This window comes from Malaclemys terrapin, chromosome 4 (assembly GCF_027887155.1).
Source record: "Malaclemys terrapin pileata isolate rMalTer1 chromosome 4, rMalTer1.hap1, whole genome shotgun sequence".
In the NCBI taxonomy this organism is placed as follows: Eukaryota; Metazoa; Chordata; order Testudines; family Emydidae; genus Malaclemys; species Malaclemys terrapin.
In genome coordinates, this window is record NC_071508.1 from 147014788 (window position 1) to 147040607 (window position 25820).

Below are 25820 nucleotides of genomic sequence, written 5' to 3' on the forward strand. Positions count from 1 at the left end.
AGTCGTAAGCAGAGCCCTCGGCATCTTGCCCTGGGGAATGTGTATGGGGCAATGCTCAGCGGGGCCGAGCCCAGGAACCGGCTGCAAGTGTCTGAGGCTAAAAACCACATGGACCAGAGGAGGTTCCTGGCTCACTCTCGCTGGGGATGCGAGAGCCGTGTGTGCTGGAACCTGTTCCTCTGAAAGGTTGGAAATACTGGTTTTGTGGTTCCGGGAAGCCGGTGCTCGTTCCTAGGGCTGTGCAGAAGTGCTACGCTCAGGTGGCTGGAGAGGGGCCTTTAGACGCTCTTGCAGCGGAACATGGCGGATGAGTCTCTACTTTTGTAATGGCGGCCAGCTAACGCAAACGGCAGGTAGACTGCAGGGCTTCGGTTTTCTGTCGTGGCGTATTGAGATGGAAACTTGCCCCAAGGCTGGGATGAGACGAAAAGCCGGGCCCAGGAGAGGCGGCTGCCTGAGCCCCACCCTGGAGGCCAGTGGCCCTGGATCACCTTCAATCCTGCTCCCTCTCCCAAAGGGTTCTCCGCTTCCTGCATCCCAGTCCCCCGGAGGGGAGGGGGCGTTTCCTCTCACTTGCTGCCTTCACCCATTTTCATTCTTCTGTCCCAAGCAGACCTCTCTTCAGTTCTCGTTCATCTCCCTCTTCTCCTGCTTTGTCTTTGCTACCCCATTCCCTTGTTTCTCCTTCTCCCCCCGTAGCAGGTCCCAGTCTTTTGTGATGGCCGGCTGCTCGGGGCTCCCGTGCTGTGAGTCCTGGGGGAGGAGCAGTGTACGAACACACATCAAGCCTCTTGCTGCGTAGCGAGGTTCACTGGGCTACAGCAACGCAGACCCACTGCCATAGATGCTGCTAGTACAGGCCCTTCTCCTGGCTTTCCCCCAGCAGTGGGCAGGGCCGGCTCTGGCTTTTTTGCCGCCCAAGGCAAAAAAGCCTCCGCCTCCCCTCCCCACCCCCAGCGCGGCAGGGGAGGGCGCCAAGCCCGGCTGGGGCTCCGCTCTCCCCGACCGGCCGGAGCGCCGCACTGCGCCGCCCCCCTCTAGGTGCCGCCCCAAGCACAAGCTTGGTGGGCTGGTGCCTGGAGCCGGCCCTGGCAGTGGGAATGCTGAGATAGCGTTAGATGGAGTTGCACTCCGTGGCCACTAGATGTCAACGTGAGCCACAGAATGAAATGATTTCCTTCTACCTTGGCTAGAGTTTAAATTGTTCCCTTAAGGTTTTGCTGTGTGTGTCTTATCACTTGTACTGCAGTGACCTAACCAAAACATAGGGAGTGATGATCCCAGTCCAAAGAGTAGGAGGAGACATGGAAGTTCAATGCCCAGGGTCATGCAGGAGGTCAGTGGCAGAGCCAGGGATGAAACTGGTCTCCTGACCCCCAGTGCAGTACCCTGCCCACGAGAGCACACTGTCTTCACGGACTGTGGAGCACCGCTCGAGAGCAGTGATTGCAGGAGGCTGGTCAGCCACAGAAAGATCCTAAAGACTCTGCTTTGATTTGAGAGATGGCTAAACGTTTCCCATTTACTTTGGAAATACCAGTTTCTTCCCTGTGTGTGTGCGCGTAAGAGGGAGAGTTCAGGCTAGTGTGGGGAGTTGCAACAAAAAGTCTTCTAACCCTTCCAAGTAACCCTCTAAACGTTAACGTTTTCAGCTGTATAGGGTATTGCACTGAATTTATTTGCTTGGAGGAAGGGGCTCAAGTGGAGGTTGCTGGTGACAGAGAATTGTTTCAACGTCTCTTGATCAAAACATTTGCTTAATGGCATATTTAAGCTTCAGAGGGTTTGGGCTGGGGGGTTCTGAATGTCTTGCCACAGGAGCACGGCCAGGGCCGTAGGACTCCCTAGCAATAACCAGGTCTGGCCCTAGTGGCCGACACACAACTATCGAGGGAAGAGCTCTGGCAGACATTACATGACTCTGCAAAAGCTCCAGCTTGTGCGGAATGCAGCTGACCACTTCCTCCTCCGTCTAGGCTGCAGTGAGCACATCCAGCCTGCGCTCTTGTCCCTCCACGGGCCCCCAGCCTGCATTTGCGGCCAGCTGAAGGCCTTGGTCCCAGTCTCCAAAGCTCCTCGTGGTTCAGGTCCCAGCTGAGTTACAGACTACAGGTCATTCTGGGAGCATCAAGGGAGTTGCCTTCCCCTTGAATTGTGCAGATCCCAAAGCCCATGGTGGAGCATGAGAGTTAGACATGCTGCAAGATCTTCCCCTTTGATGGAGTCCCTCCTTTAACCAACTGACACAGCAACCCCACCCCACCCCCCAGTGAAAAACCCTGCCCAAGCAGAGCCCCTGCAGCCAGGGATGGAGCACAGCAGAAGATCCCATGAAGTTCACTAAGAATCTTGCCAAGCAAGGAGGAGGTGCCCAGATGCTGTGGTGATGGGCACCATTACAAGCCCCTAAGGGTGGGTCTACACTACCCGCCTGAATCGGCCGATCGATTTGTCACATCCCGATGGGATGTGACAATCGATCCCCGAATTGACGCTCTTACTCCACCAGCGGAGGTGGGAGTAAGCGCCGTCGACGGGAAGCCGCAGAGGTCGATTTTTGCCGCCGTCCCTACAGCGGGGTAAGTCGGCTGCGATATGTCGAATTCAGCTACGCTATTCGCGTAGCTGAATTTGCGTATCTTAAATCGACACTCCCCCTCCCCCCCCCCCCCCCCCCCCCCCCCGTAGTGTAGATGTAGCCTAAGGTAGATAACTTGCTAGTGCTGGCAAACAGCCAGTTGAAGGTGTTGGGTGACATAACTACGCTGGCACCTAGTGTTAGCTTCAGATTTGTTCTCTATTATAAAATCCTCCAGAGTTTCTTGCAGTGGTGTTTTGTATCTTTTTCTCTCTCCTTTTAATAATGTCAAACAAACTGCCCTTGTTTCAGGCCAGTTGAGATTTTGGAATCCGGATGACTTGAATGCATCACAAACTGCGTCGTCCCCTCCCCAGGACTGGATAGAAGAGAAGCTGCAGGAGGTTTGTGAGAATCTAGGGATCACCAGAGATGGCCACTTGAACAAGAAAAAGCTGATCTCCGTTTGTGAGCAGTACGGGCTGCAGACTGTGGATGGCGAGGTAACGATCTCGGGTGTCTCCTATAGAGGAAAGCTGGTGGCACAAAGTACTCTAAAGGCTTTTCCATAAGAAATGTCTCATCACTTTTACCAGGAAAATCACTCGCTTTTCTTTGAGAAATGCCTAGGATACATTTTAATTGTCCATTTTAAAGAGACAGGTGGTGACTTGGAAAACAGAATCCAAACCCAGTTGATAGCTTCCTAATGAGCATAATGGTTTTGAGTCAACAAATGTTCGATCCTGTCTTTATAAAAAGGTAGTAACAGCCCTAACTAATGATGGTTTCTCCAGTAAAAGGGGTCTAAACTGTGATTACGAACCAGAAAGTAAACGGCAGTTCTGTAGCCAGGGTATCTGTAGTGTAGGCCAGGGTTAATGGAGTTTATCCACTTCTTGGTTAGGGAATACGGAGTTAACTCACTTCTGATCGCTTTGTGTATAGCAGAGAGTGTCAAAATGCTTTTTAATGGCACTTCTGATTTTCACCCCGATGTCATCCTAGCCTAAACACAATTCAAAATAAGGGAATCTCTGCACCCCCTTAATGCCTACCAGGTCACTGCCCAGTCTGGAGCACCGAAAAGGTTAGTTTGCCCAGTTTTTTTTTTTAATTTTATTTTATTTACCACTACACCACTGTGTGGTATTAAACTTCCTCATCAGGAACTAGAGTGCTTGCCAAGAAGTCAACAGACCCTTGCTTTGAGCGCCATTTGCAAATGCCCTGGGGCAATATTTGTGACTCAACAGGATTTCAAAACTCAATTTGACATGAATATTTTTGTGTTACTGGGACATTCTCATGTCCATTTAGGATTCACAGGCTTGTAAAAAGTAGCTTTTCTACACCCCCAAATAACAACTTAAATGACTTTTTTCCCCAGGAAGTTTGTATTGTAGTGGGATAATATTCATTCGCAGTGTTTGCAACACAAACATTGCAGCGTCCTGCTACCATTGGGGAGCCAGGAATTGAAAGGGACTAGAAACGGTTGAGATTCTTTCATAGTCAAAGCAGAGTATAGTGCAGAAAGTCAATGAACTGTACATTTTAAACACTTTGCATATTAAAAATTAAGCTGTTTTAAAAACCAGGTCGCCTTGAGGTAGTAACCGGTATTTATTTCTTTGAATATACTACCCCTCGAGACAGTGAAATTCTTTAAACTGTGTTTTGAGAGGGGAGAACAGCTTAAAATGTTGCAGGGGGAAAATGCACTGGTACACAGGCTTCAGTGTAGTTGTATTTGGTATTTCTGTGACTCAGCCACTGTTCACAATACCGTCGTTGCCATCTCATTTATTATTATTAATAATAATTCATAATTAATAATCTGGTATACTGAGTAATTCTTTTGGGTTGCTCCTTAAATGACATCTGCACAAAAGACTTAAACTGGTAGAATTTTGTTTCTTTTATGCTGAGCTGTAAAAGTGTGTCTCATGTTGATACATCTGAGAGGCGCATCATGCGTATAAAGGATGTTGACTGTATTTTACCACTTTCAGGTGCTTGAAGAGGTGTTCCATAATCTTGAACAAGATGGCACAATGAGCATAGAGGACTTTTTCTATGGCTTATTTAAAAATGGAAAATCTCTTACGCCATCAGCTTCTACCCCATACAGACAACTCAAACGGCACCTCTCCATGCAGGTGAGAACCACTGGGACAGTATTTCTCTGGAAAATGGCTTCATTCGACTAGAATGCTGGACGTTTTTTAATAGCAGCTAGTCCCGGATGGTAGGGAGACTAGATAATGTAATATTAAGAGAAGCTTTCGGGTAGATATTGCTGCCTGAGTCTGCTGATAGGCCTTCTTGATCTCTAACCTGATTCTCTGACGCCACATTAGACTAGGACCCTGATCCAGAGTCCTTTAAAGTCAGCCGGAGCCCTTCAGTGGAGATTGAGTCATGCCCCACATGCTTTTATTTCTCCATGCAGGCACCTGATTGCTGCTGGTGGACCCCCAGGCATTACCAGAGTAATATTGCATTGGTGTAAGAACTGTGGACCAGAGCGGTCACTGTTTCAAGTTCCATGTTCTCTCTGCACAAAAGAGAACACGTTATTTTGAGAATGGCTCTCTCTAGGCATTAACAACAAGGAGTCTGGTGGCACCTTAAAGACTAACAGATTTATTTGGACATAAGCTTTCATGGGTAAAAACCTCACTTCTTCAGATGCATCAAGTATCAAGATGGTATCCAGTATCAAGGGGTAGCCGTGTTAGTCTGTATCTACAAAAACAACACGGCTACCCCCTGATACTTGATACCATCTCTAGGCATTGGTTATCAGACTCCAGAAAGTCAGCAGTAATGTCACAGGCCACGCTGGGGTGGGTTAAAATGACTGCTGCATCTGACTTTGGTTGTGCCCATCGTGAATACAAAGGCAATCTCTGTGTATGCTGTAAAGAGGAGTAAACTGCTTTGGTGTGGGGGAATCGGGATAAACCACCGCCAGGTCGCCTCTTATGGAAGCACCCCCAGGCTCCTGATACCACGGTGTAAAGTGGCAAAGAAATTTGTCGGCCCAAAGTGATCAGGTGAAAGCCTGCACCGCCAGGCAAACTGTTCCACTGAAACGTCACGTGGTCTGTGGGGAGGAAGGGCCGGCAACGGTAAATGTGTGGGTGGATTCCTGAGGCAGCCCTTCTGGGGGAAACAACAAAACATTCAAAGCCAAAATTGCCCATAGTTGGGTAATTACAACAGGGTAAAACGCTTATCAGCCTGAGAACCTGTCTTGCTACAGTATTTTCCTCCTTTATTTTACACTAGAAACTTAACAGCAAGGGCCTGGTTAGACTGGGATTTCACTGGGTTAAATGGAATTACTTCTGAGCCACATCGGTGCAGTTGAGAGAAGACTCAAGTCCTTACGGCAATTGAGTTTATAAGCCTTCCTCCTTTGGCAGCAGTAGGAAGATGTCCAGTGTTGCCCTTAGCTGGCCTTTGCAAACCCCCATCTCTCCTCTCTTCTAGTCCTTTGATGAAAGTGGGAGACGCACCACTGCCCTGTCCACGATGACTAGCACAATTGGGTTCAGAGTCTTCTCCAGCCTCGACGACGGGCAGGGCTGTGCCTCTGTGGAGCGAGTACTTGACACGTGGCATGAAGAGGGAATCGAGAACGGCCATGAAATCCTCACGGTAATTGGGTAGATCCCCAGCCACCTGATTTTGATTTTGGATGTTGCTGCTTGTGGATCTGTACTTTTAATCTAAAATGATGCAGTGCTGGGAACAGCAGGGATGTTGATATCCATGGTAACTTCCTAAGGCTTAGAGAAATGAGAAGTGACAACTCCCACGGAGTGAATGTGTTTTAAGATAACACAAAGGGCAGCATTCCATCCTTCCTGAAGCAAACCACCTATGCTTACAGGGGGCGGTGTAATTATTTAGATGTCTAAATACCAGATTGCACCAGCAAACCAAATACTCCAGCATCGGAGTGCTCCAAATTATTGTGCATACCAAAATGGAGAGCAAAATTTGAGAGCCTGGCTCATGTGGGTGTTTCATATCCAGAGGATAAAAATGTTCATATCCATTGCAAAACAGATGTCCTCACCCTGCAGCAAACTGCTTCCCAGGCTACCTTTTCAAAAGCTGTGGACAAGCTAAAGGAGAATTTCCTGTACTTGTTCTTGGCACTTGATTCTATGACACTGGGGATACACTGGAAGAATTTTTGCTTGTCTGTCAGTCAACGTTACACTGAGTTTGAGCATTACTGGCTGCTATAAACACTTGCACCAAAACTCTGCTATCAGCCCTAGGCAAGAAATGCAGTTTGGGCTACTCTAAAAATTCACAGCTGTTTTTTCTTTTTAGCCAGACTGGCATTTGAGAAATGTAGCTCCTTAATTTCTCTCTCATTTGCTGCTTGATTACTTTATTTTTTAGCTTTTTTCCTATCTGGTTTTATTAGCATTAACATGTGATTTCTGTCATCTTTACACACAGTGTTTTATATAATTTTAAGTATCGTAAAATAAAGTGCAACTAGAGGCCCATCAAAGGCTTCCACCATTGTAATTACTAGCAATGGGCTTTGTGATCTAATTAAGGTGAGGGGTTTTTTGTGATCTAATTAAGGTGAGTTTTTTTACTATAAAATACACAAGTTAATTGAAGCTAAGGGGTCATGCACAAATTAGCCTACCTCTCTAGTTGTCTTTATTGCAAGACTTTTTTTAATGTTTGAGAAGATCATTTTTAATCGTCCATCTTGCCACATTTAAATTAGAAACAAATGCAGTTTAGCTGAGACCTACAGTAAACAAACAAACATGCATCTGCCACTTCTGTCATGTGTGCACTTGATTGACTGTGTGTCTGATTGGAAATTGTGCCTCTCTCCTTCCCCTTTGCCACAGCGTGGATTTAATTTTGGGAGGGAGTTGAGAGGCTACGTTTCCATATCCCTGCGGAGATGCCATTCAGAACAGATTCACCACCACAGGCCACTTCTAGGCCTCCCCAGCTTTCTGTTGTCACCTTCTTCATTCAGGAGAAGGGAAGTTAGCCCTGTTGTGCTGACTTGTTTCTGTTTTACAGGCCTTGGATTTTAGCCTGGATGGGAAGGTCAATCTGATGGACCTGACTGGAGCGTTAGAAAATGAGCTCCTCCTGATAACCAAGAATGGAACCCATCAGGCCGCCTTGGCCAGCTTCAAAATGGAGATCAGACATTTACTGTAAGTTGGCAGGGTTTGTCTCCATCAGATGTCCCATATGTCCTAGTTATGTGGCCGGGCAGGGGTTTAGATACTGTTTGCTTACTCCACAATTCAGAGAACATCTCCCTAAAATGGTGTGAAAACTTGTACCTCTTGAGAAGCACCGGAGGGTATTTTGTCAGCACCTCCGAATTTCTCATTAGCCCGAGTATTGAGAGTCTGAGAAGCGACATACCTCAGTGGAAGCAAAGACTCACAGGAAAGCGCGCTCAGACTTCTGAAAAACCAAAACCACAAGAAAGCATCTCTCTTGCTTGTTCCTAAAGGGCTGGAAACAGTAACAGCCAAGATACGTCAATAGTTATGGCAAGGGTGAGATTTGATGCCTGCTGCCTTGAATGTTTCTGATTAGTTACGGTTCTCTAGTGTGACGTGGGTTGTCATGCAGTGCAAGCACACGGGATGTACAAAACTGACACTTAGGGCATTCAGAACCATGAGACACCTTGTTATCTCTTTCGCTGAGGCAGAAGGGTTTGCTCGTGCTGAACTGGGTGCAGCTCCCTGTCACTCCGGTCTGTTAGCCACCCCCAAATTTCTCTGGACTCTGCCAGCCTGTCCTTTGCCAGACCGGTAACACTTGGTGCACTCCAAGTCCCGAGCCCCTGGAAGATTGTTTCCCTGGAGTCGGGGGGCTGGAACAATTTGTCTAGTGGGGGGGTGCTGTGAGCCATTGAACCAAACTGTGCTAGTTCCAGCACCTATGCCTGGAGTATCCAGGCCTGTTACTGGACACTCAAAGAAACTGACCACGTTCATTATCTCCAAAGAGGCAGGGTACACCCCGGCTTGTTTGATTCCACTAAGAATTCACACTTTGCTTAATATTACAGCACTGAGGTCTACCTGGGATAAAACAAAGACAAGTTTATTAACAAACATGGATTTTTTTTTTAAGTGATACAGAGTAAGGGTAGGGGAAACAGGACTGGTTATGAATAAAACAAAAGTATAATACGCTTCTAAGAGTCTAGACATAACTTTAGCAGACTACAATCCTTTGTCTCAAACGGTTTCTTTCTCAGAGTCCTTTGCAGAGCTTGCTGATTTTCAGTCAAATTAGGAGCCAGATTTTTCATGAATCACTCCCTTCCGCCAGGAGTGTTCCTCGTGAAATGCATCAGGAAAATATTTGTTTGCTTCTGCTTCTGTTTCCCCAAACACAAGACAACCCCCTGTGGCTTTAGTCTCTGGTGCTTTCCCAGCTGATTTCACATCCCCCAGTCAACCTGGCTTTTCCTGTTGACTTACATGCAAATGTATCTCCTCTTGTGTTGTGCTTAATTTACCTCAGAGGCCTAGGCAGACAGATCACACAACATTTCTTTGTCGGGGAAAAACTTGTTTATCATCCCTGCCTGGTTACCTAGTTTAAACATTTTTAGCCCAGTGGCACAGCTCCACCAGTGCAGGAAATTAAACTACTCCAAAGCAGTTCCTAAACTTGTCCGTCTTGGCCAGCAAGAGTTGAGACGACAATGCACTTGTGCCCGCGCTGCTGAAGAACTAGAACTGATGGGACAAGCCCATCCGATCTTTCACCAAGAGGAAGGTGGCTATGACCTGGAGGCAGGAGGGATGTATAGTGGGGGAGAAAATGGGGTATTCCTCAGGCCTAGAGATGTGTGAGTGACTTGTTTGGGTGCTGGGGAGCCAGGGAAAGGTGTATAATCCAGGATTCCTTCCTTTCAATAGGGAGCGAGTTGACCAAGTGGTGAGAGAAAAAGAGAAGCTGCGCTCAGATTTGGAAAAAGCTGAAAAACTGAAATCTCTCATGGCCTCGGAAGTTGACGACCACCATGCTACCATAGAGCGTCGGAATGAATACAACCTCAGGTATGGCAGCCCACCTGCTTTTCTGCCTTCACTGCCGTGAAGGAGGCTGGAGTGATCGGAGAACACCGGTCTCTCCATTTTGTTTGGTCGTTGCAGGTGTATACAGTATTGGTTGTACATAAAAATGAGATAATTGCTTTGCTGCGTGTGTGGGGCTCTAAAAAAAAAAAACTTCAGGCTGAAGTGTGTGTGTGTGTGTGTGCGCTCTGAAGGGCTCAGGGGGCTTACCCAAATTGATCCTGTCTTCCTCTTTCCTACCACCCATTTCTACAGTACCAAAGGTCTCCGAATTCTGTGCAACCCAGTTCCATCTCTACAATTCCCTCTTTTTTTGGGGCATCATGGTCCTCACACCTGGTTTTCGTGCTCTCATTTTGCCTTCCTGATTAGGTGGCAGGAAGTGTTACATTTTGTTTTCCACAAATATAATTTTAATTGAACTCTAACTTTAAGATTTGGATTGGTGAGAGAGAAATCCCAATTTAATCCTAACAATGGAGTGGCCTATGCAGAACATCGCATGGGATGTGCATGTCGCTCAGCATTGTACAGTACGGCCGGTGGGTGTGTATGCTACTGATCTGTGCATCTCTGCTTTCTCTCCCAGGAGTCTTTTTTCTCATCTAGGAGTTGTTGGTGTAAGACCCAACTGCTTCTGTGTGACTGTTCCTACCTGACTTGCTTTTTAATGGTGTTGGCCCATTCTTCTTACCATCCTCTCTTGTGTTAATAGGAAGCTGGATGAGGAGTACAAAGAACGCATTGCAGCTTTAAAGAACGAACTCCGGCAGGAGCGAGAGCAGATCCTGCAGCAGGCTGGCAAACAGCGATTGGAGCTGGAGCGGGAGATTGAGAAGGTGAAAATGGAAGAGAACTACGTCCGCGACCGGCTCACCCTTTCCCTAAAGGTAACAAAGGGCTGGCTGAAGTTGCAGAACTTTCTCACTTAATTCAGCCCTCATTACGAGACTCAATGACTGCGTGTGTTGTGCTGGATGAAATTACCTTTAGCAGCATGATTTGTATAGGTGCAGGCGTTCCTGGGTAGGCTGTTGCCTAGATGTCATAAGGGTCCCAGACTCTGCAGCTGTGATCTGCAGCGTGTACATGTCCTGTCAACACAGACACCAGATGGGCTATTCTTTCTCCTGAGGGCATTCTGCGCCAAAAAATTAAAAATGGTGCGCCAGAAAATAAAAATTTGTGCACATGATATTTTAAAATTCTGCCAATTTTGTCAAATAAATGTGGAGGCTCCAGCATGGCATTGGGGAGCACAGGCCACTGGCTGCACAGAGGTGGGAGATCACTGCGCAGCTCCCCTCTGGGACACGGACTCAGCAGTGAGGCTGCACCCAACCCCGACACAGTGCAAGGAACAGGCCTGCCCCAGAAACACTCCAGGGCCCTGCCCCTCCATGCCAGGTGCACCAGGTGCACCCGGCAGGATCCAAGTGTGGAGGGGCTTAGTGTTGGGGGGGAACCCAGAAGTGGGTTGAGAGGGTACTGTGTGGGGCAAGCTGGATCCGGGCAGCTCAATGGGGGGGTCTGGATGCGGGGGGGATCTGGATGCACAGGGGCTTGTTGGGGGAGGGGGGTTCTGGGTGCAATGGTAATGGGACTCTGCAGGGGGGGTCCAAGTGAAGGTGGTTGGGGCTCAGTGGGGGGGGGCTGGGTGTGGGAGGGATAGAGCTTGGCAGGGGGCTCTGGGGGTGGGGTGGCGATCCAGATGTGGGTGGCTCATCAAGGTGGTGCAGGAGGAGTGGGGCTCATCGGGGTAGGGAGCGCTCTGAGTGCGGGAGTGTGAGGCTCAGTGGGAGGGGCTGGGCATGAGGGTTGGGCAGATGGGGAAGCAGCTCCCTGTACAGCAATCCCTCCCCCTGCAGCTAAGGAGTGATGGGCGCAGGAAGCGGGGTGGGTTGGGAGAGAAGGGGGTTGCAGAGCTTCCTGCAGCTGGGGAGAAATCTCAGGGTGGGTCTGACCCGGCCCCGGATGCTGTGCAGGGGAAGAGGAAGTCCTGTCCTCCCCAGCCCAGCCGGGACTAGCAGCTGAGCCCGGCACAGATTAGGAGCCACCAGCCGGGTCTTCCCCAGTCCTGTCCCCTGCCCCACAGTGATTTATCTCTCTGCCTGCTGCCCTGGGCACCCGAAACATACTGCTGGGGAGGGTCGCATGACCGCTCTTGTGGGTTCCCTTTGCTTCCTTGTCAGAAAATCGTTTTTCTGCGGGGAAGCAAAGAAATCTGTGGGGAACATAAATTCTGTGCTTACGCAGTGGTGCAGAATTCCCCCAGGAGTAAATTCTGCTTGATAGCTGTCTGTTTTATCATCTGGCCATCAGCTAGCAGAGGAAACATCTTACTGCTAAGGTCTTGACATATCAAAATACAGCTCTGAAACCCCCATAAACCTATCCTCCAATTGGATCCGTATTCTCAAAACAGTCTGCAGGGTTGTGTTTTTTGAGCTGGGGCCATTAGTATTTAGGCCCCAGATTCAGGTTCCTTTCCAAAATGTTTTTAGAAATAGCAAACTCATAAATGATCTAGTTTTAGTCTGAATACAATTGGATCGGGCAACTCTTCACTCTCAAACTTCATAGTTAGTTTTTTCAACTAGGCAGAAATAAACTAACTAAGGTGAGCAGGCTGTACGCAAACAAGCTCTGGGGGTGGGGAAGGAGGACATTTAAAGATATTGCTGATGTCAATCCCCCCATCTGCCTGGAAAGTTGTCATCTCCTCCCTAGGCAGCTGTTGGCCAGATGCATGCAGGGAATACTAGGGAGAAGAGCCCCAAGACAGGACTAGGGGTTGTTCTTCGCTTTGTACGCTGCTTGCAGGTCCAGGCCTTCCTGTGCGCAACTTTGGTGTGACAAGAGGAGTCTTCCATTTTTTACCAGCAGACAGATTCACACTTCGTGTTGGTAACTGACATTTGTACCAGTATCCGTGTCGGAATCCAGGCTTGGGCCTACTTCTGGGCAAGACAAATGTACCTTCTGACCTGACTGACTGTGGACTTTCTTGGGTGTCAGTGTTTGGAAAGTTTTTAAAGCGAACAAAAATAGACCAGAACTTTAAGATCCCCTCTCCTTTAGGAAAACAGCCGTTTAGAGAGCGAGCTGTCGGAGACTGGACAGAAACTGGCAGAGTACGAGAGCCTGACGAGCAAACTGCAAAGGAACTTGGAAAATGTCTTGGCCGAGAAGGTGAGCCTCCCTTCCTTCCGTTGTGCCTTTCTAATAGAGAGCAGATTCCTAAAGGGTGGCTGTCTGATGCTGATTTAACCGCTAGCAGGAGACTTTCACTGTGAACATGATCACAGTGGACCTTAGTTACTCTAACAACTGTGTCTGGGTGTTACTGCAGGTTATATTTTCCTAAATTATCAGTAAATGACTTACTATTTCGTATAGTGCCCTAAAGTGGGCGAAGCATTTTCCAAATCCCAGAGAAAACAGTCTCTTTCCTGCAGAGCTGGTTTTCTATGGTCCTAATCACAGAAAAGGAGTCATAGACACACATACATGGGATCCTGCCTTAGATAAAGACACGACATTAGGAGCCCTTGCACTCTTAAATCTGAGCTAAAAATTGGGGTGAACAAATTAGGTAGGTGGTCATGTTTTAATAACCTGCACCGTAATTTAGGATTGGACCCTCTTTTGGTCATTTCACATGTCAATGTTCTTAAAAGATGTAACGGTGTAGAATTTCTGTGCCTCTAATCCAATAAACGACTCCTACATTTAAACAGGTTACTCTTTCGGGATAGTTACTTTTATAGTTGCATTATATATTATTGGCTAAAAATAAAAATACCCACTGGAACCGAAGTTAGTGAAATGAGCATGCGGGACTGTGAATTAACATCTGGTCTGTTGCCTAGGAAATTGTTTTGATCTCTTGCTGTCTGTCCCTTCTGACAGTATTTTCTATATAAATAAATAAAACACAGCCTGAGTGGAATGCTTGGGAATTGAGGCCTGGCCTTGAATTCTGCACCAGGATTATTCACAGTGGAGGATTAACTAGATGGTTTTCATCCTGTGTTGTAGTTCGGCCACCTTGATCCCAGCAGTGCTGAGTTTTTCCTGCAGGAGGAGAGATTGGTACAAATGAAAAATGAGTATGAACAGCAGTGCAGGGTGAGTGAATCAAAGGGTGGGAGACACCAATTTCAGTACTGGATCTCAGTTCTGTACTTAACGCATCATTCTCCTAGGAATCGAGAGCCATGTCTAATAAGGTGCAGGTGAGTTCGCTATTCTATAAACAAAATACACCTCTACCCCGATATAACGCTATCCTCAGGAGCCAAAAATTCTTACCATGTTATAGGTGAAACCGCTTATATCAAACTTGCTTTGGCCTCGAGCATTTCTGTTATTAATAGTCAGGAAACATGCTTGGCCCCACCCCCTATCCGACTTCCACCTACTTCCCGCCCCCTGACTAACCCCTCAGAACCCCCGCTCCTTCTCCCCTCACTACTTCCTCCAGAAACCCTCTGCCCCAATCACCCCTCCCAAGACCCCACTCCTATCTAAGCCCCCTGCTCCTTGTCCCCTTACCGCCCCCTCCAGAGACCCCCATCCCTAATCGCCCCCAGAACCTCCAAACCATCCAACCCCTATGCTCCCTGTCCCCTGACCGCCCCCCGAGACCCTCTGCCACTTATCCAACCCTTCGGCCCTGACCCAGCACCCTTAACATGCCGCTCAGAGCAGCGTGTCAGGCTCCGACACACTGATCTGCTGGAGCGCGCAGCCCTGCCTCCCAGAGCACTGCTTTAAAGTGTTGTATCTGAATTTGTGTTCTATCGGGTCACGTTATATCGGTAGAGGTGTAATGCCCCCCACCCTCCCTGTTAGACCAATGCAAGCCTTTGGACCTAAAAGCCCCTCTTTTAGCTGTTGCTTTTTAAGGAAAATGACCATGACACAGGGGAGTACCTTGATTGGGATATGAAGCTTTTCATGTTAGCCAGTCCTAATACAGCTCCAGGCAAAAGTTACCTTCTGGCTGTTTGTTGGCCTTTGGAACAAGTTGGGTCTCACATTGTGAAACTCGCTACCACCTTTGGCTGCCCCAGGGACAGGCCAAAGAACAGTTGCATGTAAAGGGAGCTTTTTTTGCCTGAAATCTTATGCATTTAAACCACGGTGGATGAAAATTGATTTTTTTTTCATTAAAAAAAATCAGATTTCTTAAAATTTAAATAAATGATTACAGAAAAAGCAATCTGAAATTAAATTTGAACTTGACAACTCATGCTAAGACCTAAACATATTAGAATCTACTGAAATCATTTAAATTAAACTGCACAAAAAATGATACTAAGCCGTACACGTTGGCTGCCAACCTATAAAGAAAGTCAACTCACTGAACTGGTGGATGTCCCTGGCTAACAGCTGGAACCAGAGTTTGTTGAAATGCTAAGCTAGCTTTTGACAGCAGCAGCCTCTTCTGCAGGTGCAGAGAGAATATTTTCTTCATTTCAGTTTAGTCAACTAGTTCAGTTCATTGACTAGCTCAGTGGTTCTCAAACTGTGGGCTGGGACCTCAAAGTGGGGCCAGACCCCATTTTAATGGGGCTGCCAGGGCCAACATTAGACTTGCTGGGACCCAGGGCTGTAGCTGAAGCCCAAGCTCCATCCCCACCTAGGGCGGTGGGGCTCGGGCGGTGGCCCTCTCTCCCCGCACCCAGGGTCATGTAATAACTTTTTCGTCGGAAGCGGATTGCGGTGCAATGAAGTTTGAGAACCCCTGAGCTCATTCCAAGTTAAGAAACCTATTGGGAGTTAAAGCAGGAAAGCTTGTTTTTTGGGTGTTTTTTGCTTCGAATATGTGAATAATAACTAGGTGTGAGAGGATGAGATCTATTCGTTCTAAAATCTTAAAAGACATGACCAAAAACAATCCATTCAATTCGCTAACTACAGATAAAACTACTCCTTATGTTTAATAAATCAGTTAGTTTTAAATGCAAAACATGTTTTGATCAATTTTTCTTATGTATCCAGCATATTTAATTTTAAAATGCCGTTTTGGTGCATTTTTAGTTGATTTTAAATCTCCATTCAAATGAGCTGGAATACTAGATGACTGTTTTCCTGCAATCCACACATTGCAGGAAAACCGTCATCTAGTAAATAAGAGATGCATCATTGATCATTTTCTAACATAATAAAAAATATAAAATTTAAGAATCTGAATAAACGTAAGTTAAGCTACACAACTGCTTAAATAAAAGTTTCTAGATCTAGTATATCCTCCTGGTTAGCAAAACGAAGTGCCAAATGTAGCGAAAAGGCTGTGTTCAGTTGTTTTACTGATTACCAACCAGTCATACTCAATCTTTCTTTAGGTAAATAACGAAGTACAAATGCAAAACACAATTAAAATTAAATCAAGGTTTTCTGCTTGCTGATTTAAATCATGATTTACAATGCTGTTATTTAAATCAACCCACCCTGATTCAGATTTCTTGTAATTTGTGCCCCCAAATATCTACTCTAATTTGTCCACTTTCTAAGGACTGCTGTGGCTGCAAACGTTCACAGCAGAATGGATGAGCTTTCTTGTTTCACAGGGAATGCCCTGGTTTTAGATGACATTTAATCCACAGCAGTACTGTCACTCTGCTACCATTCTGGGATTCCAGCAATTTGGGAGCTAAAGCCAAAACCCCTGTAGAACTGGTTACATCAACTCTGAAGGTGTTGGAGAGGAGGTTGGGGGAGTGAAATTTCAGTGTTCATTTGGTGGATGTTTTCCAAATGCACAACAATTAGTGTACATGCATCCTAGCTCAGGTACTCATTTGCGCCAATAAATGCCAATGCCGTGTGCTCAGTGCGTCGTATGTGGTGCAGAGTCAGGATATCCTGTTGGCCACTGGACAAAAGTAACAGATGGTAAATGAATTAATGTGCAGTGAGGGCATCACAGCCTGTAACTTTCATATCAAGGTCACAGCAGAAGGGTGGTTCCCCTGTGAGTGATTGTAGATATTTCACAATTACGTCTGAAAGGCTTTTATGTTGTATCCTGGGTAACAACCAATGGGAAGCAGGCCAGAATGTAGGGTATGAAAGCTTCATATGTTTCATATATGTGAATGTGCTGATAGCTCAGTGAGTAAACACACACCTCGGAGTTACCTGTGCGTGTTGGAACTTGGAAAAGGACAGCCATAGGTCTTGCAGATGGGAGGATAATTAGTGCTGTTCTTAGGCTACTCCAAGATTTTTGGCAAGTCGATCTCGTAAAATAAACCACTCTGAATGTCCTGTCATGTTGCAATACATCTGTTCCAGTGACTTGCTCTATTTCATTCTGGTGTGTTTTCTACTCAGGAGCTGCAAGACCAGATCGATGAACTCCAGTCTGAGCTGGAAGAGTATCATACTCAAGGCAGAATATTTAGGCCTTCTCTGGAAAGCTCGCTGCATGAGGAGTTTGACATTAAAAATGGGGGAAGCGGTGGTGTGGAGCCTGACCAAGGTAAAGGATATTTCCTCTAGGTTTGTCTTGGAGTAGGCTCTTCTGCTGTGATTCTAGTGGAGGGATTACAGGGATCTCTCAGCTCTGGAAGTTTTTGTGACAAAACGGATTAAATGGGAGTTGATATTCCAGAACTAGGCACAACTTGAAACTTACTGACATAAGGAAATCCCAAATATTCCAACACTTGGAGCAGTCCCTCCACTGGAATTATCAGCAGTCGTAGTAGGGCAGGATATTACCACAACTCCAAGTCAACTGTTAATTTGTTTATGAAATCTTAAAAGCCAAATGGTGTTTATACACTTGCTCTAAGCACGTCTAAAAGCCTAAAGAATAAGCTATTACAGCACCCATACGGCAACACACAGCATGAGCATTTGGTCAGAAAACTCACAGAACTAGACCCACAGGTACTCAAACCCATGTGGGCGGGTCCAACTTGGTCAGGCAGGTACTAGTAACGAACCCTTTAAGAGCTCAACTTTTTATACAGACAAGTGATGTGTTTGCCAGTTGCTACCTTTAGTTAAGAACCAGTCTGAGGCAGTTTGGGGTTGACCCCTTCGCCGCTTTGAGCAGACAAGATTTTATGGCTGGGCCTGCTTCTTTGGGATGACATTGGTGTGTTAGGGGTCGCTCCTGATTCAACACAGAACAACTTTTCTTTATTGTGCAAACTAGAGGGTGCCGTTCCTGGTGATCAGAGGCGTCTCTTTCTTATCAGTCACATTTTAAGCGCAGCATTTTTACAACTTATCTTGCCACTTACTGTGACGGGTTGGATCATAGAAACCCCCTTGGGAGCTGCCACCAGATGTGGAAAGACTACCTCTGCTCCTGTTTTCCCTGCCAGCTCAGGACTCCAGCACCCTATCTTGCTGAGCCAGACACTCGGGTCTGATCCAACACAGACCCAGGGTCTGAATCACTTGTCCCAGAGCTGCAAGTTTACCTGAAAACAGCTCACAGAAGTGTGCTTGTCCTTAGCACTCAGATGCCCAACTCCCAATGGGGTTTAAACCCAGATAAATCCATTTACTCTGCATAAGCTTTATGCAGGGTAAAACTCATAAATTGTTTGCCCTCTATAACACTGATAGAGAGAGATGCACAGTCGTTTGCTCCCCCAGGTATTAATACATACTCTGAGTAAATTACTAAATAAAAAGTGATTTTATTAAATACAGACAGTAGGATTTAAGTGGTTCCAAGTAGTAACAGACAGAACAAAGTAAGTCACTAAGCAAAATAAAATAAAATGCGCAAATCTATGTCTAATCAAACTGAATACAGATAATCTCACCCTCAGAGATGCTTCAGTAAGTTTTTCTCAGACTGGACACCTTCCAGGCCTGGGCACAATTCTTTCCCCTGGTACAGCTCTTGTTGCAGCTCAGGTGATAGCTAGGGGATTCTTCATGATGGCTCCTCTTTCCCTTTGTTCTCTTCCACCTCTTTATATATCTTTTGCATAAGGTGGGAACCCTTTGTCCCTCTGGGTTTCCAGCCCCCCTCACTGGAAAAGCACCAGGTTAAAGATGGATTCCAGTTCAGGTGACATGATCACATGTCACTGCAAGACTTCATTGCCCACTTGCCAGCACACACATATACAGGGAGACTAACAGGTAAACACAGCCATCTGCAGACAATGGTCCTGGTTAATGGGAGTCATCGAGATTCCAAACCATCATTAATGTCCCACACTTTACATAATTACAATAGGCCCTCAGAGTTGTATCTAAAACTAGAAATATAAAATATAAGAGTGGTACATTTCTACAGATAGGATGATCACACTCAGTAGATTTAGTTTTGTAATGATACCTTACAAGAGACCTTTTGCACAAAGCATATCTCAGTTGCATTATATTCACTTATTACATGGTTTTTATAAAAACCATATAGACTGCACAACGTCACACTTACATTTTTCTCCCTGTATTTTCAAAGCCTTCCAATGGCTGCTAAAACCCATTTATTTTCCTTAATCTACAAAACACACATAATTTTCCTTCACTAAACTAAAGCAACATAACTTTTTTGGTACCTGTCTAATCCTGCACCATCACGACCACCATCTCAGCAAGGCAACATGAGAACAGGCAGATGATGATGGACCATTTCTTTTAGTCCTTGGTCTACACTGGGGGGGGGGGGGATCAATCTAAGTTACGCAACTTCAGCTACGTGAATAATGTAGCTGAAGTCGACTTACTTAGATCGACTTACCGCGGTGTCTTCACCGTGGTGAGTCGACTCTGCCTGCGCCTCTTGCAGTGCTGGAGTACAGGAGTCGATGGGAGAGCGCTCGGGGATTGATCGCTGCCCACCAATACAGCCAGTAGTGAAGACATACCCTTAGTGTGGTGCAGCTGCTCTACGCCAAGCTGCCAGCCCAGCCAGGTCCCAGAGCTGACCTGTCGGGTCCAGGGAGAACTGCCTCATTGCAAGGTGGAACCTCTGGTGACGTGAAGCTGGTGTAGAGGTTTCAGCTGTACTGGTGGAGAGGGAATGGCTCCAGTGCTCGTATGCAGCAATGATTCGTGGCTATGGCTTCAGCTGGCACAAGTCAGACGTCTGAGGGATGTTCAGATTGACACCGGGTGATGAGGGTGTGCCCAATGACTCCAGGATAGGAAGAGTGTAGAGGTGAGCTTAATGCAGGATTTACAACACCTCCGTCCTCCCCTTCCCCCCAAAGCTGCACTGTGGGCAGTTCAGTGAGAGCTCAGGAGTGGGGCCCCCATTCTGATATTTAACCTCAGGGGAAGTGTTGCCGCTGGAGAGCGGACAGTCACTGTGTTGAGCATTAACACTAAAATGAAAGCTTGGCATTGCTTTGCCCCAGGTGCCTCGGGATGGTTTGAGCCTGAGCTGGGCTGTTACAGAATCCTGCTGTAGTAACTGACATCCTTGAGTTTCAATAAAATCCAGGAGAGTAGATGGTGAGGTGCTTTGCTTTTTTTTTTTTTAGGTCTTGGTTCTGAGGATTGCAATCCGCTAAATATGAGCATAGAAGCAGAAATGGTCATTGAACGAATGAAGGAACAACACCACAAGGAGCTACAGCATCTGAAACAGGAGCTCAAAGACACAGTAAGCTATCTTCATTCACAAATAAAGCCTCGGAAATTCCCTCACCTCTTCATGGTTCCCTTGGAAGGGGCGTGGCCTTGGCTGTTCCTTTTCTTGCTGCCATTTGACCTGCAACCCCCAGTGGTGTGTCTGGGTTGGCCTCTAATCGCTTTCCTCCATCCAGCACAAGTGCAGCGCTCACCCCCTGTGGTTGGGAGGGCAGGACACCTCATGAGGCTGCAGCATCACAGCCACCTACCAGCAAGTAGAAAATAGTAACGCTTTCCTGCTGTACACTTGGACTCTTGGTCTGTAGGGAGCAGGAAACTTGAGTGGTGCCCCCAAATTAGTCACCTGAGTAGTTGAAGTAATTGGAACAATTGTTAATTTGAAAAGCTGTTGGATGGAAAGTTGATAAAGGTGAAGTTTTAAGCTGCCTGGCAATGTTAAACTGTGGTAGTGTGGGGGTTTTCAGACTCCTTATCCCACCTTCCCAGCTGAAAATATACCTAGTTTGCGTCCATACATGACTACAATACAACTCTGTAAAAGGGAATCTCAGCACTTGTCTACATTACCTGCTGGATCGACGGGCAGCGATCGATCCAGCGGGGGTTGATTTATTGTGTCTAGTATAGATGCGATAAATCGACTGCCGAGCGCTCTCCTGTCGACTCCGGTACTCCACCAGGGTGAAAGGCGCAGCTGGAGTTGATGGGAGAGTGTCAGCCGTTGACTTACCGCAGTGAAGGACACCACGGTAAGTAGATCTAAGTACATAGACTTCAACTACGCTATTCACGTAGCTGAAGTTGCGTATCTCAGATCGATTCCCTTCCCTCCCAGTGTAGACCAGGACTCAGACACAGTGAGTTTGTAATTTAAGAAAATTGATGACCCCCACAATTGGGGATAGGGGAGAGAGACAATAGTTTGCTGCTTCTGGAAATCAGTTTTTCCTTGAAGAGCAGATCTTTTCTTTTGCATGGCTTAATATATTTACTTTCTTGGTGAATCAACAATGAAAAGCTTAACCGAAGGATTCTGAAAGCGTGGCTGACTAAAGTTAAAACAGGACCACAAACTCTGGTCTAGACGTACCCTTCCTGACTTGTGAAAATCAGTTGAGACCCTGCACATTGTCTACGCTTTCTTTTGTTGGTTTCACAAAAGCATGTAACATGAATTTCATTTGTATGTGTGTAAATATTATCCTTGCCACGTTAAGAAATCAAGCTGACTGCTCTAGCATTCCTATTCTGCTTCTGTGGGGAAAGGCAGTTTAAGACACTAATGTGCAAATGAGAATATTGCTCCTCTGTAAGCTAGAAAAAAAAAAAAAAACCTGCATTTTTCTTTTAACACAGATGAGCCATTATGAAAAACTAGTCGAGACCAAGGCCCATTGTGAAAAGGAGCAAGAAAATGTGGCGAAGAAATATAATGAAGAGAGGCAAACCATGGAAAAGCAAATAAGTGCCCTTAAAAACCAAATTGAAGCACTCCAGGGAGAGACCGCGATGCTCAAAGAGGAACGAGAAAGGATTGACTGCAAACATAATGAGGAGAGAAATGACTTACAGATGAGCTTTGATAAGGAAAAGGCTAATCTCCAAGAACTGCTGAAGCTAGGACATGAGGAAGAGCTCCGGGTTAGGCTGGAGCAGGTACAAGAGAGCTTTAACCGAGAGCGGGAGGAGCTGGTTCAGAATGGTATTTGGATGGAAGAAAAGATGAGAGCTCTGGTGCAGACCCTGCAAGAAGAAAAGGGGGAGGTAGAACGTGGTTTCCATGAGCAGCTGAAAAGCCTGACAGAAAAGCATGCTGTTGAGAGGGAAGAGCTACAACACAAATTGCTGGAAAAACACCAACAGGAACTCCAAGAAGAAAGGTGAGACAGCACTGCTTGGGCTATGGGCTAGGCAGGTTCGCTGAACTGAACTAGTTCAGAAGTTATTCCTGATCTTCAATGTGTTTTGACTCTTCTTTAAAGTTCTAATAGTATAAACTGTTTTTATTGTTAAATGTGAATCTGTTGGTACCCAAAAGCCTTTTCTTCTGTTTTTTTAGACTGGATGCTTAATATTACTGGTTTCAGTTCGACTTCAGATAAATATAGATATAAAATCAAACTAGTTAATAGGACGTAAAGCACAGTTAATTGGTAAATCCCATTCAGTGTCCATGCCCTTTACATTCTTTGTGTCTTTATTGAAAGACTTTTTTTAAAATTACTGCTTGAGTTCTCAAACCCAAGAGCTAAATCTCTGGCCCTGAACCTGAAAGTTGATCAGTGCAAAGAGATCACTCCCCCCCCCCCCCTTGCTCTCATGTGAAGCATCATTGAGAGGGTTCCACTCACGTGAATCAGCTGGCACCTATTTTTGGTAAGACTGCCTCTGAGAATACTGCATGAGTTATGTTCCTTGCCAGGCAAGTAGATTTTTTGAATCCCAGCAGGTTGTCTCTCTTAAATGTTACTCTGGGTCTCAAAAGAAAAATCCAACTATTGAATATCTTGGTCTGAAACGTGATTAAATGTGTAAATTTCAGTTGTTTCGTTAAATAGTTTGAAAACAGACATATTTTCCGGAATTGGCAGAGGTTTTAGTAATGTGTTATGTTGACCATATTTAGGGAAAAAATGGAAACTGAGTATAACAGAAGAACATCTCAAACAGAAACTCAGTTTTCTGTCAACAGACAAACAATTGTGAACAAGTATGAAGAAGCACTACGAAATCTTGAAGAACGCTACCAACGAGAACTGCAAGAACTCGCCGAACAACAGCGTGAGGAGAAATCTCAGTGGGAATTTGAAAAGGATGAAATCATCCAGGAATGTGCTGAAGCCCAAGAGCAACTGAAGGAAACGCTGGAGAGCAAAAAGGCCGTTTCTTTTGTCCTAACACAGGAGAAAGAACTCCTGGAGAAGAATTTAAAGGAACATGTGAACAAGCTAATGTGTGAAAAGGAACAGCTCCAGAAAGAGCTGCAGGACCTGAGAAATGCTGCTGAAAAACAAGAGGATGAGTTGCATAATAAAATACTGCAGCAACAAAATGATCATGAAAGAGAGCTAAAAGACAGAGAAGAACAAATGTCTGTGGTAGAGGAAAAAAGGAAGCTGGTTAGCCAAAGGCTTGAAGTGCTTGAGACTGCATATGAAGAAGAGAAATACAAACTGAATTCCAAACTTCTTGCTTTAGAGGGTTTAAACAAAGAGACCCATGAGAGAGCAGAAAAAGAGAATGCACAGATGACTTTGGAAATCGTAAAGCTTCAAGAAAAAATAAAGAAGTTGCAGCAGGAAACACTTGACTTTTCCAAACTGCAGAATGATTACAATGCCTTGGCAGATGAATATGCAGAAGTGAAGAGCAAGGTTTCAGCACTCTCTGGCATGCAGCAATTGGAAGAGAATGGAGAGGTTCTTATAAACCTACAGAAGGTTCATGAGCAGGCTGTGAAGGAAAATGTGAAAATGGCTTCTGAGATTGTCAGGTTACAGCAGAGGTTACAGAGGCTGGAGCAAGAGCCAAGGAAACTTTCCAGTTTTGACCAATCAAATTCTGAGATGGAAGAATCTCAGGTGCAAGACAGGATAGAGCAAAATGAGGGTAATGTTCTCAAAAATCTGCAAGATGGTTGTAAAGAGACAGATCATGGAGCAAACTTGCTTGTTCTTTCATTGTTGGAGGCTAAAACTAAGGAGCTTGAAGAAATGGTTGAGGCTTATTCCAGTCTAGAGAAGATGTATGAAGACACTAAGGTAGAGAACCATGCCCTGAAAATACAGATTGGTCAGCTTCTGGAAAATATAATGGTATTGGAAGCAGAATATAATGAAGCTAATGACAAGAAGCAAGATCAGGCTTCCGAAGTGTCTGTGCTGGAAATGAAACAGACCGAGCTTGAGAAAATCTTTGAGGCGGTTCCCAAGTTGAAGATGTTCTATGAAGACGTTAAAAGAGAGAATGGATGTTTTTGGGAAGATAGCAAGGTGGCAAAAATAACATCTGATCATGCTACAGACCATAAAGAGCTTTGTTATGAAGTTTCTAGGCTACAGACTGAACTAAAGAAGGCTGAGGAAATAACTGAAGCTTCTCTTCAACTTGAGAAGATCTGTGGAGCAACTAAAGAGAATGGAGAGCTGAACAATCTAGTACTTCACCTTTGGAAAAAGATTGAAGAGCTAGAAGAAAGATTAAGGGCACAATCTACACTTCTATTACAGGAAGAAATCCAGCTAGAAAACAAGGGCCTGAAATCTGAAATGATAAAGTTGTTTGAACAAAATAAAAAACTTGAAGAGGATGTATCAAGACTTACAAGCCTGCAGCACAGGTTAGAAGAAAGTAATCAAGAAAGTGTCAAACTCAGGCAAGAAAAAACACAGCTCCTGGAAGAAGTTAAGGAACTGGAAAATGCCCGTGAGCAATACGAACAGGAAAAGAGAGAGCTGCACAGTGAGAACTTAAGACTGCAGTGCAGACTTGGAAACCTGGAAGAACATACTTTGACGTTTAAAGTCCTGCAAGACAAACATGACCAATGTGCGACCACGATAAAAGACCTGGCAACGGAGAAAAGAGCGCTACAAGAGCTGAGCAGGAAGCTGAAAGAGAAAGTTACATCTCTGGTTAAGCAAAAAGACACGCATTCTCAAGAAGAAAAAGAGTTGAATTCAACGATACATGATTTGCAAAGCACATGTAGTGAGCTGCAGCAAAAAGTTGAACTCCTGAGGTAATGTACACTTTAAAAAAACTTGGGACATATCTGTGCTCCCCCCAAAATCTAACTTTGCTGCTTGCTGTGCTTAGAAAACTAACCTGCTAGCATTCATTGACTGGCATGTAACTGCTACTGACTTACTTATGCTTGCGTCACATTAACAAGTAGATTAACCTTGAGTAGAAAACAATGCCTTGGATTCTAATGACTAGTAAGAAAACTACTTTAATGTGGATTATGAAAGTTTGTAGGTTAATTTTAATCTTCTGTGCAGTTATGTAAGTGATGATATTCTAAAAGCAGTGATGGTAAAGCAAGAGTAATTTGTCAACTGTTCAGTGTGATTGTATGCATTTATTCTTGCAGAGTGTATTTTAGTTGATAAGTCTCAATGAAACAAACATTTTAATGTGAAAGAACATTACTGTAACTTCTTTGGAGTGCTTTTAACTTTCATACTAATAATCTCTCCACTTCTCTTGCCTTAGTTCTTGGCCTGTAACTCAGGGTACTAACGGAGCTGCAATTTTCTAAAATGTTAAAGTTAACACTAAACAATCTTGTAATTTTCTCAAAATAGGAGTACTTAAATCCTTCAGAATCCATTAAGTATATGATATGGTAAATACCAGCATAACTAAGAACTCATAGCTCATAATAAATTACCTTCATTTTTGTTGAAATTTAGCAGTTAAAGAATTTATTCCCTTGAGATTACACAAAGTGGTTACAAATGGCTGTTAACTTTTTATTAAATTCTTATGGGAAGCCTGGAATGACCCTTTCAAGTGTTGCATCATGTCTAGAGCCT

General features: G+C 45.3%; 1 protein-coding gene across 9 annotated transcripts in view; it reads left to right on the forward strand.

Moving 5' to 3' along the window:
* Positions 1–25820, forward strand: part of NIN (ninein) — a 99663-nt gene that overhangs the window by 38957 nt on the left and 34886 nt on the right. For 6 of the 9 annotated variants that reach the window (XM_054028099.1, XM_054028101.1, XM_054028100.1 and 3 more), the window contains exons 5-16: positions 2891–3081; positions 4594–4740; positions 6080–6247; positions 7661–7800; positions 9538–9678; positions 10412–10586; positions 12778–12888; positions 13738–13827; positions 17041–17188; positions 20169–20290; positions 21637–22160; positions 22907–25021. In XM_054028099.1, the coding sequence (XP_053884074.1) occupies positions 2891–3081; positions 4594–4740; positions 6080–6247; positions 7661–7800; positions 9538–9678; positions 10412–10586; positions 12778–12888; positions 13738–13827; positions 17041–17188; positions 20169–20290; positions 21637–22160; positions 22907–25021 (4072 nt within the window). The remainder of the gene's footprint in view (positions 1–2890; positions 3082–4593; positions 4741–6079; positions 6248–7660; positions 7801–9537; positions 9679–10411; positions 10587–12777; positions 12889–13737; positions 13828–17040; positions 17189–20168; positions 20291–21636; positions 22161–22906; positions 25022–25820) is intronic. The other 3 variants (XM_054028105.1, XM_054028106.1, XM_054028107.1) reach the window with 1 other exon arrangement.